At 44.4% G+C, this 15,998-nt stretch overlaps 1 protein-coding gene across 9 annotated transcripts in view; it reads left to right on the top strand.

Annotated features, from left to right (window-relative positions):
* The window catches only part of arnt2 (aryl hydrocarbon receptor nuclear translocator 2), a 476,833-nt gene that overhangs the window by 274,663 nt on the left and 186,172 nt on the right, over positions 1 to 15,998 (top strand). For all 9 annotated transcript variants that reach the window (XM_087981308.1, XM_043677623.2, XM_087981306.1 and 6 more), the window contains one exon: positions 15,840 to 15,991. In XM_087981308.1, the coding sequence (XP_087837434.1) occupies positions 15,840 to 15,991 (152 nt within the window). The remainder of the gene's footprint in view (positions 1 to 15,839; positions 15,992 to 15,998) is intronic.

Below are 15,998 nucleotides of genomic sequence, written 5' to 3'. Positions count from 1 at the left end.
TGGGGCTGGTTTCCCTGGAGCGTCGGAGGCTGAGGGGTGACCTTATAGAGGTTTACAAAATTATGAGGGGCATGGATAGGGTAAATAGGCAGTCTTTTCCCTGGGGTTGGGGAGTCCAGAACTAGAGGGCATAGATTTAGGGTGAGAGGGGGAAGATATAAAAGAGACCTAATGGGCAACGTTTTCATGCAGAGGGTAATACATGTATGGAATGAGCTGCCAGAGGAAGTGGTGGAGGCTAGTAGAATTGCAACATTTAAGAGGCATTTGGATGGGTGTATGAATAGGAAGGGTTTGGAGGGATATGGGCCAGGTGCCGGCAGGTGGGACTAGATTGGGTTGGGATATCTGGTCGGCATGGACGGGTTGGACCGAAGGGTCTGTTTCCGTGCTGTACATCTCTATGACTAAGTTGGCTGAAGACTGACACATGCAATGGACCGCTAGAAGGGACCAAGATTGATCATCTTCTCGGCAATTGTTTCAGCCTTATCATTTGTACTAATGTACTAATGTCCCTTTATTGAGGATGCCAATATTTGTGGAGCCTCCTCTTCCAGTGAGCTCTTCAATTGTTCACCACCATTCATGACTGGATATCACAGGCTGCGGAGCTTAGATCTGATCTAGTGTGGAATTGTGGGATCACTTAGCTCTATCTATCACTTGCTGCTTATACTGTTTGGCTCACTAGTCATCTTATGATGTATCTTTACCAGGTTCGCACTCATTTTTGGATATAGCCCTCTTATACTTTTCATTGAACCAGGGTTGATCCCGTGACTAAATGGCAATGATAGTGTGGGAGATATCAAGACATGAGTTTGCAGATTGTGTTAAGAAAACATTTCAGCTGTGTGCAGCGCTGTTTGGATGCCCAGTCTTCAAGTGCTAGATCTGTGCAAAATCTATTCTATCTAGCATGCCGACACTGTTGCACAACATGTTGTAGGACATCGTCAATGTAAAAACAGAGCTCCATCATCATCATCTCCACAAAACCAATGTAGTAGTCACTCCTATCAATACTGCCAGAGACGGGTGCATCAGCAGAAAGGAGATTGATGAGGATAAAGTCAAGTATGCTTTTTCCTTCAAGTCCATTCTGAAGAAGGATCACTGGACCTGAAACATTGACTCTGCGTTTTATTTTCACAAATACTGCCAGACCTGCAGAGTTTCTCTAGCAATTTCTGTTTTTATATCTTTGTCGGTTCCCTCACCACTTGTGGCAGCATGGGCTAGCAGCTGTTCTCTTTAGGAGTCAGTCAGCAATGGTGTTGCCAACTGATACTTAGTTTTGGATAATGAATCCACCACCCCCACCCCAAAGAACATTCAGCACCCATGCCACACTTCTTGTTTCTTCCAAGTGGCGTTCAGTGTGGAATAGAACTGATCCATCAGCTGAGCAGAATATGAAATGTTATAACAGGATACTTTCTTACCTATATATGACCTCATGCCAGGACACTTCATAGGTTCTAGAGTCAAAGTTGAAGACTCTTAGAGCATCTCCTGCTATATACAGCTGTGCTGCCACTTCTGCAGAGTCTGACTTGGATGTTGATGGTGTTGTCTGGTCGTTGTCTGAAAGGAATGATGGTGTGAGTATGACTATGTTGAGCAGTTACTTGACAAGTCTGTGAGACAGTGCTTTCAATTTTGGCACTCGCCCCCAGATATTAGTAAAGCGGACTTAGCAGAAACAACAGGATTAAGTTGGCAGTTGACGACTTAGGTTGATGCCAGATTTTGAGACTCTTCGGCTGTTTGGTATAACTGAGTGTCTTTCTAGGCCATTTCAGAGGACAGTTAAGAGTCCATCATGTCATCATCAGTCTAGAGTTTAGGCCAGACCAGATAAGAACAAAAGATTTGTTTCCCTAAACTACACTAGTGGACCAGATGGGTTTTTACAAGAATGGTTTTATGGTCTTTTAATTCCAAATTTTGTTAAATTGAAATTCCATCATCCATCGTGATAGGATTCAAACCTGAATTGCTAGAACTTTTCTTTGGTCTAGATTACTAATCCAACAACAATGTCATTGTACCGTCCCCAGTTTTTGTGCTTAAGCACCGTTTTGAAATCCCACTGAAACTTCACTGCAGTTTCCCTGAGTTCTATATGCATGCACTAACCAGACATTTGGCTGACCTACTGAGTTGAAACTTTATTGCTGGAACAGCACAGCAGGTCAGGCAGCATCCAGGGAAACCTACTGAGTTTCCTTACTCATATCTGCTATTACAGAGAGCAGGCATCTTGTGTATGCTTTACATTTGACATGATCGCAATTCTTAAAATTTACTTTGTAATTTTCAAATCCCTCTCTGGGTTCTCCCTCACATCTCTGTAGCTTTCTTCAATCCTGGCAGTCTCTCTGCAGTCCTCTAATTCTGCTCCTGTACATTGCAAACTCTCATTGTTCCAACATTGGTGGCTGTACTTTAACTGTTTAGCTTCAACTTCACTATTTCCACCAACTTCAAACGGGCCCCACCACCAGATATATGTTTCCCTCCCCACCCCATCTACTTTCCATAATGTCCGTTCTCTCCAAGACTACTTCGTCAAGTCCACGCCCCCTGGCAACCCACCCTCCCCTCCCAGCACCTTCCCCTGCCACCATAGGAATTGCAAAACCTGCGCCCATATCTCCTCCTTCACCTCCGTCCAAGGCCCCAAAGGAGCCATCCACATCCATCAAAGTTTTGCCTGCACATGTCATTTACTATATCTGTTGCTCCTGATGAGGTCCCCTTTACACTGGGGAAGCAGGATGCCTACTTGCAGAGCGCTTCAGAGAATATCTCTGGGACACCCGCACCAACCAACCCCACCGACCCATGGCCAAAAGCTTCAACTCCCCCTTCCACTCTGCTGAGGACATGCAGGTCCTGGGCTTCCTCCATTGCCACTCCCTTACCACCAGATGCCTGGAGGAAGAATCCCTCATCTTCCACCTCTTGTCCCTCCAACCTCATGGCATCAATGTGGATTTCACTAGTTTCCTCATTTCCCCTCCCCCACCTTACCCCAGTTCCAACCTTCCAGCTCAGCACCATCTTCATCCCATCTGTTCATCTTCCTTCCCACCTATCCACTCCACCCTCCCCTCCGACCTATCACCTTTACCGCCACCTCCATCCACCTATTGAACTCTCAGCTACCTTCTCCCCAGCCCCATTCCTCTCCCATTTATCCCTCCAGCCCCGAGGCTCCTAGCCTCATTCCTGATTTTTTTTAGATTACATTACAGTGTGGAAACAGGCCCTTCGGCCCAACAAGTCCACACCGACCCGCCGAAGCGCAACCCACCCATACCCCTACATTTACCCCTTACCTAACACTACGGGCAATTTAGCATGGCCCATTCACCTGACCTGCACCTCTTTGGACAGTGGGAGGAAACCGGAGCACCCGGAGGAAACCCACGCAGACACGGGGAGAATGTGCAAACTCCACACAGTCAGTTGCCTGAGGCGGGAATTGAACCCGGGTCTCTGGTGCTGTGAGGCAGCAGTGCTAACCATTGTGCCACCGTGTCGCCGGTGAATAGCTTTTTCCCGAAATGTTGACTTTCCTGCTCCTCTGATGCTGCCTGACTGGCTGTGCTTTTCCAGCACCACACTCTTGGTTTTAACTGTTTAGTTCCAAGCTCTGGAATTTTTTCTTCAATCAACCCTATGTTTTTTTTTCTTTCACTCCTTGAAGAAAACTAATTTCTTGGACCCACCTTTTGTGTATCTGTCCTAATCTCTCCTTACTTGGCTATTATTTGATAATGCTGCAGTGTTGTTACTTGAGGTGCTGACTGTGTTTTTTTGAGGCACCTCTCAAGTCATACGTCTTGCTGTGTGGCAGTTGGCCTCCTTGTGCCAAACTTTGGGAAGGGGATCTCACGGATACAAATTGATTTCTGGCGACGGACTCAACATGGACATCTACTTCAAACCCACTGACGCCCACAACTACCTGGACTACACCTCTTTCCACCCCTCCCCCCCCCCCCCCCCCCCCCCCCGTCCTGTAAAAACGCTATTCCTTACTCCCAATTCCTTCACCTCCACCGTATCCATTCCCAGGTGGAGCAATTACACTCCAGAACATCCCAGATGGTCTCCTGGTTCAAGGACTGCAATTGCCCTCCCACGTGGTCAACAGTGCCCTCCAGCGCAACTCCTCCACTTCCTGCACCTCCACCTTGAACCCTAACCTTCCAAATGCAACAAGGATGCAAGGATGGAACACCCCTGATCCTCACCTTCCACCCCCCCCAATCTCCAGATACAATGCATCATTCTCTGCCATTTCCGCCGCCTACAGACAGACCCATCCACCAGAGAGATATTTCCCTCCCCACCCCTGTCAGACCTCTACAGAGATCATTCCATCTGCAAATACCTCGTTAGGTCCATGCTGCCCCACCAACCCACCCTCCACTCCCGGTACCTTCCCTTGCCACTGCAGGAGGCGCCCACACCTCCTCCCTCACCTTCATTCAAGGCTCCAAAGGAACCTTCCACATCTGGCAGAGATTTTTCTGCACGTCCAAATACTTCATGTACTGTGTATGTTGTTCTCGATGTGGTCCCCTCCACATTGGAGAGACAGGACACCAACTTGTGGAACATTTCAGAGAATATTTCTGGGACACAAGTACCAAACAATCCCACTGCCGTGTGGCCGAACACTTCAACTGCTCCTTCCACTCTGCCAAGGATGTGCAAGTCCTGGGCCTTCTCCACCACCAAATCTTGGCCACCCAACACCTTGAGGAAGAACACCTCATCTTCTGTCTTGGGACTGTCCAACCACATGGCATCAATGTCTATTTCACCAGATTCCTCATTTCCCCTGCTCCCCATTCATCCCAGATCCAACCCTCCAACTTGGCACCACCCTCTTGAACTGTTCTACCTGTCCATCTTCCTTCCCACCTATCTGCTCCACTCTCTGCTCTGAGCTATTACCATCATCCCCCACCTGCATCTACCTATTGCCTTCCAAGCTACCTTCCCCCTCTCCCCACCACATTCCTGATGAAGACCTTATGCTCAAAGCATTGATTCTTCTGCTCCTCAGATGCTGCCTTTTCAAGCACCCCATTTTTTGACTCTGATCTCCAGGATCCGCAGTCCTCACTTTCTCCTTTCCATGATATACTGTCTCTCTTTGGTGCAGTGCAAGTTTTGCCTCAAATGCTCTCCTTCAAGACAACTACCAGCCTCTGTCATGGCTGGCTTTAGTGTCTGGGATCCACTTCTACTCCTACTAACTTTAATTGGGCAGAAATCCCATCTCTGCTCTAAGTAAGTGCTCATGCCCCAAAAGTTTAGACTTTGGATACTTTCCCACCAGACTTGGGTTTCTGGCACAAAAACAGATCCAGATTGTATGTCCTGCCTCTGAGGCAAAAGTACTGCCCCTGGTGTCTCGGGCAGTCGTTGTGATGGCAGCAGTATTTCTAACGGATGATCCCACCTGATGTTGTTACTGGGGAGTCTGTCTTGATGGATCATATTTTGATTCATTTTGTTTATTTTGAAGTGGTCTTATGCTGAAATAAAGGCGGTCTATGCTGCAGCTTCTGCTTTAACAATAAAACACAAGTTTTTGAAGAAATGAAATGAACATAAAATAAATAAACCACTTGTAATACAAATTCAAATATTTTTAAACATACAGTAAAAGTAGAATCCTATTAGTAAACACTCCTCCTTCATAAATGGAAAAGAAGCTGACTGCTTTTATATTGAACCCAAAACACAGCCTGGTACAATACAGAAAACACCACTTATACAGCATTCACACCCAAAGTCCTGTATCTAACATCTTGGATGCTTAAGTCACTTATGACTTAGCGTTTCGACTGAAATTGCAGATGGCTTTTTTGTGGAGTCGTCATACACCTGTGTTTCATTGTACTCAACTTTAAGTATATCTAAAGGTTTTATCAGAACACATCTGGTTTGGGGCTAACTCAAAATCCTCACATTAAGGTTACGTAGTTTCCTATATATCCTACACTTCTCAGGAGCACTTTTTGCTCTATACAGCCATCTTATTCCTCCGACTTCACAGGAATGCTCCACTTACAGTAAAAATTGAAACTGAAAAGTCTCCGAATCTAAGCAATGGGTGTGACCCATCAGCTTAAAAAAAGGTCCAGAAATCTCTTTCAATTCTCAAGGCACCATTATTTACTTTGACGGGTCACACAACAATCTAAAATAAATGAAAAATTTAATTAGTGATGCACACAATCCCATTCACTCTAAAGCCAGTCTTCAAACACTGTTTTAAAAGAAATCACTATGCTACAGTTAAGTGTCAACTTCAGGTGCATAGAAACCCACCAGTTACGAACTCAAACAGAAATCCAAACTTACTATAAATTAGTATTAAAATTAGATATGAAGCCCACCTTTTACATCACAATAGTGACTATCACAATTTCCTGCCATTAGGAAATATCTATAGATGTGGAGCTAGAAATGCACAGCAGGTCAGATAACATCCAAGGAGCAGGAAAGTCAATGTTTTCACCGAAACTCCATGGAGGGGGAGGGGGTTGGGGCTAGTGATAGGTGGATAGGGGTTACTGATATTGGTCAGTGAGAAGGGTGGAATGGATAGTTGAATGGGAAGATGGACAGTTAGATCAGGAGGAGGGGGGCCTAGACATGGGATAAGGCTGGTGGTGAAGGGATTTTGAAGTTGGTGAAGTCAGTATTGAGGCCATTGGGCTGTAAGGACTCCATGCGAAATATCAGGTTTTCCTCCAGTTTACATTTTCCCTCAGTCTGACAGTGGAGGATGCAAAGAATGGACATGTTGCTGGGAGTGGGAGGGGGAATTAAAATGGATAGCAACTGGAAGGCTGGGTTGATTGATACATGCAGAACGCAGACACTCCATGAACCCATCCCCAAGTCAGCGTTTATAACAGTCTTCCGCAAAGACCGTTCCCTCCGTGACTACCTGGTCAGGTCCACGCCCCCCCCACGACACACCCTCCCATCCTGGCACTTTCCCCTGCCACCGCAGGAACTGTAAAACCTGTGCCCACACCTCCTCCCTCACCTCTATCCAAGGCCCTAAAGGAGCCTTCCACATCCATCAAAGTTTAACTTGCACATCCACTAATATCATTTATTGTATCCGTTGCTCCCGATGGGGCCTCCTCTACATTGGGGAGACTGGGCGCCTCCTAGCAGAGCGCTTTAGGGAACATCTCCGAGACACCCGCACCAATCAACCACACCGCCCCGTGGCCCAACATTTCAACTCCCTCTCCCACTCTGCCGAGGACATGGAGGTCCTGGGCCTCCTTCACTGCCGCTCCCTCACCACCAGGTGCCTGGAGGAAGAACGCCTCATCTTCCGCCTCTGAACACTTCAACCCCAGGGCATCAATGTGGACTTCAACAGCTTCCTTATTTCCCCTTCCCCCACCTCATCCTAGTTTCAACCTTCCAGCTCCACACTGTCCCCTTGACCTGTCCAGACTTGTCCGACCTGCCTAGCTCCTTTTCCACCTATCCACTCCACCCTCTCCTCCCTGACCTATTTCCTTCATCTCCTCCCCCACTCACCCATTGTACTCTATGCTACTCTCTCCCCACTCCCACCCTCCTCTAGCTTATCTCTCCACGCTTCAGGCTCTCTGCCTTTATTCCTGATGAAGGGCTTTTGCCCGAAACGTCGATTTTGCTGCTCGTCGGATGCTGCCTGAATTGCTGTGCTCTTCCAGCACCACTGATCCAGAATCTGGTTTCCAGCATGTGCAGTCATTGTTTTTACCTCCCCAGTATATAGAAGACCACATTGGGAGCAACGGATGCAATAGATCAGGATAGGAAAAGTTTGCTGGTTTGAGTTTCTTTTTTTAAGCAGACTGATATTAAAATCTATTCCAAACATAATTGCAATGTCTCTGTTAAACCACAGAAGGTTGTTTACAGCAATGGTTGTTATTGTCTAACAAAACCCATCTGTATTTTGAAATAGTGCTGTGCTGTGCATAGTTCCTGAGTCACAGAGGTTGTTGATACAGCTATTCTGGCAATTCTCATTCCTTCCATTGTGGAATGTTATGGTATCATGTGTTACTCATGTACTCAATTGTTTAATGTTTAAGATCAGCCTTTCCATACATTCATATAAGGTCATTTGCATGGATGGTGATATTGCAAGATTGAGTTTGAAGGCAGGTACACTGGCCTCCTTAGGGCACAAGCTTTGGCATCTGTCTGAATTATTTCCAGTACATGCAGTAATAAGACAAGGGAGTACTCAATGAAAGGCAAGATACAAGTACACTCATTGGAACAGAGCGATCTTGAGGTGCTTGGCCACGGAGTGGGTTAATAAGGTAGTTAAGGCAAACAGGACACATGCAATTATCAGTTGTATCAGTTGCAACATAGACATAGAACAGGGAGGTTATGTTAGAGCTGTACAGGACTTTGGTAGGCTGTAGCTGGAGTAGTGTGTGCAGTTCTAGTCACTACATGATAGGAAGGATGTAATTGCTCTGAAGGAGGGGTGCAGAGGAGACACAACAGGATGTTACTTGGGTTGGAGCACTTTCTCCATGAAGAGAGGTTGGATAGACATGGTCTTTTCCCAGGTTGGGGGAGTCCAGAACTAGAGAGTATAGCTTTAAGGTGAGAGAGGAAAGATTTAAAAGTGACATAAGGAGCAACTTTTTCATGCAGCGCCTGGTGCGTGTATGGAATGAGCTGCCAGAGGAAGTGGTGGGCGCTGGTACAATTTCAACATTTAAAAGGCATCTGGCTAGGTATATGAATAGGAAGGGCTTAGAGGGATATCGGGCAAATGCCAGCAAATAGAACTAGATTAATTTTGGATATCTGGTCGGCATGGACAAGTTGGAACGAAGGGTCTATTTCCATGCTGTACATCTCTGTAACTCTATGCTTGTTATCTTTATCTTCTCTGAGCAGAGAAGGTTGGGGGTGGGTGGGGTGACCTCATAGATGTGCACAAAATTGAGGGGCATGAATAGGGTGAATACAAAGCAATTGTTCCTCTAAGCTGAATTGTCAATATCGAGGCAGCAGAATTGTGAGGTTAAAGACAGGAGATTTAGTGGGGACTTGAGGGGGAAAAAAAAACTATACCTAGTGGATGGTAGGGTCCAGAATACACTGAAGGACTGTGATATATTTCAAAGTCAGAATGATGTGTGGTTTTCAGTGGAACTTGTTGGAGATGCATTTGCTGCCTCTGGTGACAGAAGTCACGGGATTGAAAGATGCTGTATAAACAGCCTACATGAGTTGTTGCAGTGCACTATAGATGGTACATACTCCTGCTGCTGTCAGTGTGTGTGGTGGTGGAGCAAATGAATTAGATGGGGTGACTCTTTGTCCTGGATGATGTCGAACTTCTTGTGTTGATGGAGCTGCACTCATCCTGACAATGAAAGAACATTCTATCACACTCCTGACATGCACCTCAAAGTGGTAGACTGGCACCTGGGAGACTAGATGCGAGTTACTTAGTACAGAATTTTGATCAACTGTTATAGCATGGCATTTGTGTGGCTGGTCCAGTTCAGGTCCGGTCAATGATAACCTCCAGGATGTTAGCAGTGGGTTATTTACCAATAGTAATGCCAAGCAGCAATAGTTAAATTCTCCCATGTTAGAGAAGTGGTCATTGCCTGGCACAAGTGTGATGCAAATGTGATTTGCCACTTATCACCCAAGTCTAGATGTTATCCAGGTCCTGCTGCATGTGGTAAAGGACTGTTTCAGCATATGGGGAATTGCAAATACTGCTGACATTGTGCAACTATCATTCAAACATAGAAGCAAGAAGAAGACCACTTACTCCTTGAACCTGCTCCACTATTCAATATGACTGTGGCTGATCCTACGCTCACCCTTCCATATCCTTTGAGCCACAAGAACAATATCTACCTCCTCCTTGAAAACACATAACGTTTTGGCCTCAGCCACTTCCCATGTTAGTGAGTTCCACAGACTCACCACTTTCTGGGTGATGAAATTTATCCTGATCTCAGTCCTAAAGCATGTATCCCTTATCCTTAAACTATGACTCCTGGTTCTTGGCTCCTCCACCATTGGAAACATCCTTCCTACAACCAAAGTCCTGTTATATTTTCTAGGTTTCTATGGGATCCTTCCTCATTCTTCCAGACTCCAGTGAATAAAATTCTAACAGACTCGATCTCTCTTTTTTCCTTTCCTGCCATCCCAGGAAACAATTTGGTAAACCCTCACTGCCCTCCCTATATAGCAAAGATATTCTTCCTCAGAGAAGGAGACCAAAACAGCATACACTATTCCAGGTGTAGCCTCAACAATGACCTGTATAAATGCAGCAAAATATCCTTGTAACTGTACTTGAGTCCTGTTGCCATGAAGACCAATATATGGTTTGCCACCTTGACTACCTGCTGCACCTATTCCTTCACTTTCAGCAATTGGTACACAAGGACATACATGCCCCTCTCAATTTACAGCCATTTAAGTAATAGTCCAAGATGTAGATGGACAATTAATTATGTATTGAACAATCTTGGGTTGGACAGTTCTTGTGACTGACCTTTCTTTAGAAAGTGTGCGTATTTGGGTGCCTGTAAGGATGGGATTAGAATTTTGAGTATGATGCCCCCTCAAATAGTCAGTTTGTATCTGAACTCCACATGAATAATGATTATGTAGGAAAATTAGTGTCTATAGGAAAACAACACATACGGACCAAATACTGAACTATAGAAACAATCATCCCAGCACCCACAAACGGAGCTACATTAGAACATTATTTCAATGAGCCACATGGCAACCCAGAGTAGAGGAAAATCACACACACAGCGTATTCAAAAAGAATGGGTACCCAATGAACACAGTCCACCGATTTCTCAGCAACAAACCAAACGAGCAGACAAAACCCTCCCAGAAACCCTAGCCACTCTCCCCTACATGAAAGGCATCTCAGAAATGACTGCCAGACTACTTAGACCTTTTGGCATCATGCTAGCCCACAAACCCACCAACACACTAAAACAGCAGCTAATGAACTTGAAAGACCCTATACAGACAAGCAAACTGAACGTCATTTATAAAATACCTTACAAGAACTGTAACAAACACTGCATTGGACAAACGGGCAGAAAATCAGCCACCAGGATACATGAACATTAATTAACTAGCCACAACAGACATGACCCTCTCTGACTAGTATCCTTACATACAGATGAGGAAGGACACCACTTCGACTGGGACAACACATCCATCCTAGAACAAGCCAAACAGAGATGTGCATGAGAATTCCTAGAAGCTTAGCATTCCAACCGGAACTTTATCAGCAAACACATTGACTTGGATCCCATCTACCACCCTCTGAAAAAAAGAACAGGAGATGACATCACCACCCCAAGGAATCCTAAACACATAAATAGAAAGCGGGCCATAACACAAGCGCTTTACAGGAAGCTCACTGATGATGTTACTTAGTAGGGTGACAAAAAATCTGAAAGCAAACTTGCCAAATCAGCGAGCAAGCTTACATCCAGAACCTCAACTTGAGCTATAAATCTTCTCAAAACACTTAGGAAAACTACTAGATGTATCAATGAAAAGTTTAGAGTTTCAAATGTAAGAAAATTTACACAAAATATGAGTTGCAAGTTTTGATTTGGACTTGCAATCACCCTTTGGATTCCTCTGGACATCATATTAAACTACAGGACTTTCAATTGCTGGGAAGCCTCTCCTAAAGCTGGTACTGGCCTTGGAGACAGTTTACAAAATCCTTTGTATTTTCGAGTGACCTTGATACAATTAAATGTCTTTTCCACTGTTGAGTCTGTTATCTCAGGAGTGATGAACTGCCTTGTAAACCTGTCATTTGGGCATGTAGGTGTATGTCTTCCCATGATAAACAACACTCCCTTTCCTATTCCTGTGTTTTCCATTGTATGATATTGTAGTTTTGTGTTGGTGAGGACACTCATTTGTTTTGCTTGCTAAAGGGCTTATCAGTGATTGGCTGGCTGGCTTATGGTGCAGAATGATGCCATAACGCAGCTTCAATTCTGCACCAGTTGAGGTCAGCATGAAGGCCCTATCTTCTCCAAGTCATCCCTTGCTTGAAGTGTGGTGACCTCAGGTTAAACTACTAGTCATCTCTGTCTAATGAGAAAGCAGCCTGTGGTCCTCTGGGACTATGGCGACTTCACATATGTGGTTTAACTTAAACTAACCAGGAGTCTTTCTGTTGTTGATCAGAAAGTGCCACATACCAGGTAATCCACAGTTGAACACGTTGAATGGTAAATAAAGGGCTGAGCACGTTATATCACCAGTCTTTCTGGACAATAGACAATAGGTGCAGGAGTAGGCCATACTGCCCTTGGAGCCTGCACCACCATTCAATATGATCATGGCTGATCATCCTTAATCAGTATCCTGTTCCTGCCTTATCTCCATAACCCTTGGTTCCACTATCCTTGAGAGCTCTATCCAACTCTTTCTTAAATGAATCCAGAGACTGGGCCTCCACTGCCCTCTGGGGCAGAGCATTCCACACAGCCACCACTCTCTGGGTGAAGACGTTTCTCCTCATCTCTTTCCTAAATGGTCTACCCCGTATTTTTAAGCTGTGTCTTCTGGTTCGGCACTCACTCATCAGCGGAAACATGTTTCCTGCCTCCAAAGTGTCCAATCCTTTAATAATTTTATATGTCTCAATCAGATCCCCTCTCAGTCTTCTAAACTCAAGGGTGTACAAGCCCAGTTGCTCCAGTCTTTCAGCATAAGGTAGTCCCGCCATTCCAGGAATTGACCTCGTGAACCTACGCTGCACTCCCTCAATAGCCAGAATGTCTTTCCTCAAATTTGGAGACCAGAGCTGCACACAATACTCCAGTTGTGGTTTCACCAGGGCCCTGTACAGCTGCAGAAGCACCTCTTTGCTTCTATACTCAATCCCTCTTGTTATGAAGGCCAGCATGCTATTAGCGTTCTTCACTACCTGCTTACCTACATGCTTACCTTCATTGACTGGTGTACAAGAATACTCAGATCTCTTTGTACTGCCCCTTTACCTAAATTGGTTCATTTAGGTAGTAATCTGCCTTCCTGTTCTTGCCACCAAAGTGGATAACCATACATTTATCCACATTAAACTGCATCTGCCATGTATCTGACCACTCACCTAACCTGTCCAGGTCACCCTGTAATCTCCTAACATCCTCCTCACATTTCACCCTGCCACCCAGCTTAGTATCATCAGCAAATTTGCTAATGTTACTCCTAATACCATCTTCTATATCATTAATATATATTGTAAAAAGCTGCGGTCCCAGCACTGATCCCTGCGGTACCCCACTGGTCACTGCCTGCCATTCCGAAATGGAACCGTTTATCACTACTCTTTGTTTCCTGTCAGCCAACCAACTTTCAGTCCAAGTTAGTACTTTGCCCCCAATACCATGCGACTTAATTTTGCTCCCTAACCTCCTATGTGGGACTTTATCAAAAGCTTTCTGAAAGTCCAAGTACACTACATCTATTGGATCTCCCTCATCCATCTTCATAGTTACATCCTCAAAAAATTCCAGAAGATTGGTCAAGCATGATTTCCCCTTCATAAATCCATGCTGACTCTGATCTATCCTGTTACTACTATCCAGATGTGTCGTAATTTCATTCTTTATAATAGACTCCAGCATCTTTCCCACCACTGAGGTCAGACTAACTGGTCTATAATTTCCTGCTTTCTCTCTCCCACCTTTTTTAAAAAGTGGTACAACATTAGCCACTCTCAAATCCGCAGGAACTGATCCCGAATCTATCAAACTCTGGAAAATAATCACCAATGCATCCACGATTTCTCGAGCCACCTCCTTCAGTACCCTGGGATGTAGACCATCAGGCCCCGGGGACTTATCAACCTTCAGACCTAACAGTCTCTCCAACACCAATTCCTGGCATATATAAATTCCCTTCAGTTCAGGTCCTTCAGTCACTGTTACCTCAGGGAGATTGCTTGTGTCTTACCCAGTGAACACAGATCTGAAGTATCAATTCAATTCTTCTACCATTTCTTTGTTCCCCGTAATATATTCCCCTGTTTCTGTCTTCGAGGGCCCAATTTTAGTGTTAACCTTTCACATACCTAAAAAAGCTTTTACTATCCTTCTTTATATTTTTGGCCAGTTTATCTTTGTACCTCATTTTTTTCTCTGCATATTTCCTTCTTAGTAATCCTCTGTTGTTCTTTAAAAGCTTCTCAGTCCTCCGTTTTCCCACTTATCTTTGCTATGTTATACTTTTTCTCTTTTAACTTTATATGTTTCTTAACTTCACTCGTCAGCCACGGCCACCCATGCCTCCTCCTAGGATCTATCTTCCTTTTTGGAATGAACTGATCCTGCATCTTCTGCATTATACACAGAAATATCTGCCATTGTTCCTCCACTGTTATCCCTGCTAAGGTATTGCACCATTGAACTTTGGCCAGCTCCTTCCTCATAGCTCCATAGTTCCCTTTATTTAACAGAAATATTGTCACTTCAGATTGTACCCTCTCCCTCTCAAATTGCAGATTGAAGCTTATTGTATTATGGTCACTACTTCCTAATGGCTCCTTCACTTCGAAGTCCCTGATCAATTCTGGTTCGTTGCACAATACCTGTTCCAGAATTGCTTTCTCCCTGGTCGGCTCCAGCACCAACTGTTCTAAGAATCCATCTCGGAGGCACTCCACAAAGTCTCTTTCTTGAGGTCCAATACCATCCTGATTCTCCCAGTCTACCTGCATGTTGAAATCCCCCATAATAACTTTAGTAACATCTTTGCGACAGGCCAATTTCAGCTCCTGATTCAACTTACATCCGACACCCAGACAATTGGAGCAACCTGAAAAAAAATTATTGCAACTAAAAAGGCTAGTGATGACTGCATAGATTCGGATCTAAAGCACAAGTCATCCCAACAGTGACAGACAGGAAAAAAAAGATTCTAATCCGTCCTACTTGTTCCATATGGTAATGATTTCCTGATATATACACTCTTCACCCAGTTCACATGTGTGACCACCTGGAAGAGAAAACCAGACCAAAAATCCAAACTTAATTTTGGATGAAACATTTGAAACATTTAACTATGGTTCCACAATGTGATTAAACCTAGTCCAGGAAGTTGCTTTGGCCTCGGTAATTGCTGAAACACCAAATTTTTGTTTGGAGGTGATCTTCCCCCTAGCCAGAACCAGGTCCTGTCTCACTTTCAGGAAGTTACTGATTCAGCATCCACTATGCCAGTTGGCAATTTGTTCCAATGATCAACTATTCTCTTGCAGGAAGAACAATTCCCTGATAACCTAACCAGGATTTGGCTTCCAGATATAACATTATAATCTGTGCTCATTCAAAACCTATTCAAATGGAACAAACTGTCGACTGAAACATGATTTAATTGCTTCACATAAATCTTCAGTCAGATTTCCACCTGTGTCTCAAAAGTATAGAAACCTGGCTGTGTTAGTCCATCTTAATAACCGAGATACTCACGCTGGGAACTTGCGAAGTAGACCTAGACTGTGCCCTTTCCAAAGCCTCACTATTGCCCACAGTGTGAGGATACTTCATACCAAAACGACTGAGTTCAATATTCCTACTGATTCCAAAGCAGGGTATTGTACAAGCAAAGTCCATGTAATCTCAGTCATACGTTTTTATCGAAGTTCATATTCTGCATTGTCCATTAGTTCATATCCATTTATCTTGGAATAAGCTGCATATATGTAATAATTGTTTTCTTTTCTCAAGGTTGTGAAATTGAAAGGGCAGGTGCTATCAGTGATGTACCGTTTCCGAACAAAAAGCAGAGATTGGTTGTGGATAAGGACAAGCAGTTTTACTTTTCAGAATCCCTATTCCGATGAAATTGAATATATTATCTGCACCAACACCAATGTAAAGTAAGTG

This window comes from Chiloscyllium plagiosum, unplaced genomic scaffold, assembly GCF_037043375.1.
Source record: "Chiloscyllium plagiosum isolate Xiang-an unplaced genomic scaffold, Cpla_swu_hap1 HiC_scaffold_39, whole genome shotgun sequence".
Lineage (NCBI taxonomy): Eukaryota > Metazoa > Chordata > Chondrichthyes > Orectolobiformes > Hemiscylliidae > Chiloscyllium > Chiloscyllium plagiosum.
Note: the sequence above shows the minus strand (reverse complement) of the source record. Positions and strands in the feature narration are given on the sequence as shown.